This window comes from Nanorana parkeri, unplaced genomic scaffold, assembly GCF_000935625.1.
Source record: "Nanorana parkeri isolate BGI_ZX_2015 unplaced genomic scaffold, ASM93562v1 scaffold1799, whole genome shotgun sequence".
Classification (NCBI taxonomy): domain Eukaryota; kingdom Metazoa; phylum Chordata; class Amphibia; order Anura; family Dicroglossidae; genus Nanorana; species Nanorana parkeri.
This window is the reverse complement of record NW_017308067.1, coordinates 260,414-263,365: the sequence shown is the minus strand read 5'-3', so window position 1 is coordinate 263,365 and position 2,952 is coordinate 260,414. Positions and strand designations below refer to the sequence as shown.

The 2,952-nt window shown below is 51.1% G+C and overlaps 1 protein-coding gene across 1 annotated transcript in view; it reads right to left on the bottom strand.

Annotated features, from left to right (window-relative positions):
* LOC108799752 (ankyrin repeat domain-containing protein 50-like) overlaps positions 1–2,952 on the bottom strand; it is a 9,541-nt gene that overhangs the window by 5,309 nt on the left and 1,280 nt on the right. Inside the window, exons 2-3 of the mRNA XM_018571650.1 lie at positions 2,914–2,945; positions 954–1,183 (exon numbers count right to left, since the gene is read on the bottom strand). Coding sequence (XP_018427152.1) covers positions 954–1,183; positions 2,914–2,945 — 262 coding nt within the window. The remainder of the gene's footprint in view (positions 1–953; positions 1,184–2,913; positions 2,946–2,952) is intronic.

The following is a 2,952-nucleotide window of genomic DNA, read 5'->3' as shown; positions in this document are numbered from 1 at the left end:
CGTCCACGCGTCCCCGAAAAACCCCGCGGGGGGGGGGGGGATGTTGCGTCTTATAGAGCGAACAATACGGTTCTATTTGTCAATTGATAGAAATGAGCCAAGCTCCAGGTCATGTGACACCGGGAGGGGATCCAGCACCCATCTGACCCTCTGACCCACATCTAGTACAAATGGGCCCCCATGTCCCATAGGACCCTTGTGCAACTGCAGTCTGCCCAAATGCTAGGCTCACCTCGGGTCCCAATTTTCAGCAAACCCCTCCCCCTACCGATAGAACAGTGAGAAACCTGCAGAATCTGCATAACATCACTTAAATAGCTTCAAGCTAAGAGGACTTTCCAACGTTTTGGTTATGAATGAAGTGCGGGAAGGGTCATGGTGACAACTGGGAGGGGGGTTTAACACCGCGGATGTCAACTGGTTAAAAAGGGAAAATATTTCTGGAACTTCCCTTCCTCTGATGGAAATAGCTGACGCGTTTACTGCCGTAGGGGAAGATTTCCACTCACTTCCTGTTCAGCTGAGCGGTGGCAACAGGGACAGGAAGCGAGGGGAAATCTCCCCAAAGGGGACACAGACAGTGACAAAAACCTGACAGAGGGCTTAGAGCAAGGGGTAGCAAACCTCCGGCCCTCCAGCTGTGGTGGAACTACAAATCCCATGAGGCATTGCAAGATTCTCACAGCCACAGGCATGACTCCCGAAGAGAGATGCATCATGGGATTTGTAGTTTCACCCACAGCCGGAGGTTTGCTACCCCTGGCTTAGGAGGATTATTGGCGATGTCCACAGAGCAGACATATTACGTAGACCTCCCCGGCCCGTTTCATGGCAGACACATATGTATCAGACGCATGATACACTACGCATGATCCATTCATACATACTGGTCTGGGAGGTCTATAAATATTGTCATGCACACACCACAGGGACGCGTTTAACCCCGTGCTCACCTGTAAACATCCTGGTGACGGTCTTGTTTTGCCTCCGTGCCGTGCACACCAACAGCAGCCATGGCGGGAGTAGCTCGTGGTGATTGGCCAGCAACTCGGCGATGGTACAGCTGGACTCCGCCCCAAACCCATCTGAGCGACAACAGCAGCACATCTCGTCCACAGAATCCACCAGCAGCAAAAGGTTCTGAGAAGGAGGAGGGAGTTCTGCCAGCGGCAAGAGGACCAGCCTGCAAAGAGGACACATGTCAGTAAATGGGAGGACCAGCTCACAATGCGGACACCTATCAACCAGCCTGCAAAGAGGACACGTCAGTAAATGGGAGGACCAGCCAACAATGAGGACACCTATCAACCAGCCTGCAAAGAGGACACGTCATTAAATGGGAGGACCAGCCCACAATGAGGACACCTATCAACCAGTCTGCAAAGAGGACACGTCAGTAAATGGAGGACCAGCCCACAATGAGGACACCTATCAACCAGCCTGCAAAGAAGCCATGTCAGTAAATGGAGGACCAGTTCATAATGAGGACACCTATCAACCAGCCTGCAAAGAGGACACGTCAGTAAATGGAGGACCAGCCCACAATGAGGACACCTATCAACCAGCCTGCAAAGAGGACACATGTCATAAACGGTGGACCAGCCCACAACGAGGAGACCTATCAACCAGTCTGCATAGAAGTCATATCAGTAAATGGAGGACCAGCTCACAATGAAGACACCTATCAACCAGCCTGCAAAGAGGACACGTCAGTAAATGGAGGACCAGCTCACAATGAAGACACCTATCAACCAGTCTGCAAAGAGGACACGTCAGTAAATGGAGGACCAGCCCACAATGAGGACACCTATCAACCAGCCTGCAAAGAGGACACGTCAGTAAATGGAGGACCAGCCCACAATGAGGACACCTATCAACCAGCCTGCAAAGAAGCCATGTCAGTAAATGGAGGACCAGTTCATAATGAGGACACCTATCAACCAGCCTGCAAAGAGGACACGTCAGTAAATGGAGGACCAGCTCACAATGAGGACACCTATCAACCAGCCTGCAAAGAGGACACATGTCATAAACGGTGGACCAGCCCACAACGAGGAGACCTATCAACCAGTCTGCATAGAAGTCATATCAGTAAATGGAGGACCAGCTCACAATGAAGACACCTATCAACCAGCCTGCAAAGAGGACACGTCAGTAAATGGAGGACCAGCTCACAATGAAGACACCTATCAACCAGCCTGCAAAGAGGACACGTCAGTAAATGGAGGACCAGCTCACAATGAAGACACCTATCAACCAGCCTGCAAAGAGGACACGTCAGTAAATGGAGGACCAGCCCACAATGAGGACACCTATCAACCAGCCTGCAAAGAAGCCATGTCAGTAAATGGAGGACCAGCCCACAATGAGGACACTTCAGTAAATTAAGGGTGACCAGGCGATAAGGTCGTATGCAGGTAAATTAGGGATCTCCCAGCAATGAGGCTACAGGTCATTGAAAGGAGAACCAGCCAGCAATGAGCCCACGTCACTACAGATCCTAGGGGGTGGGGCCACACAGTTATGTACATAAGATACATACTACATGTATGTGGGCTGGGACCATACGGCCTACAGATACAGAGGTTTCTTTATGGACCCTCGGGGGCAATGCCACGCCATTTACAGAGTCCAAGCACAATACAGGTACTTGGTGGCTGTACAATCTGTTAGTAGGGGACACACCACCCACCAGTGATGGAAGGACCAGAAAGTCTGTAACTAATACGCTGCGTGCCCACAGGATCCACCACTCAGACTACAGAAAGGGGGTTCAACCTTCTACAAAACCTTTAGGGGCCACACAGACCACAGCTCGCAGACAAAGGACAGATCCTTGAAGGTGGGGGACACAAAGTCTACAACCAGCAGATATGATAGAGAACCTCGGGGGTGGGACCACGGTTTCCTCACCTTTTGAATGTCTCGTTCAAATCCCCCTTACATGCGTCA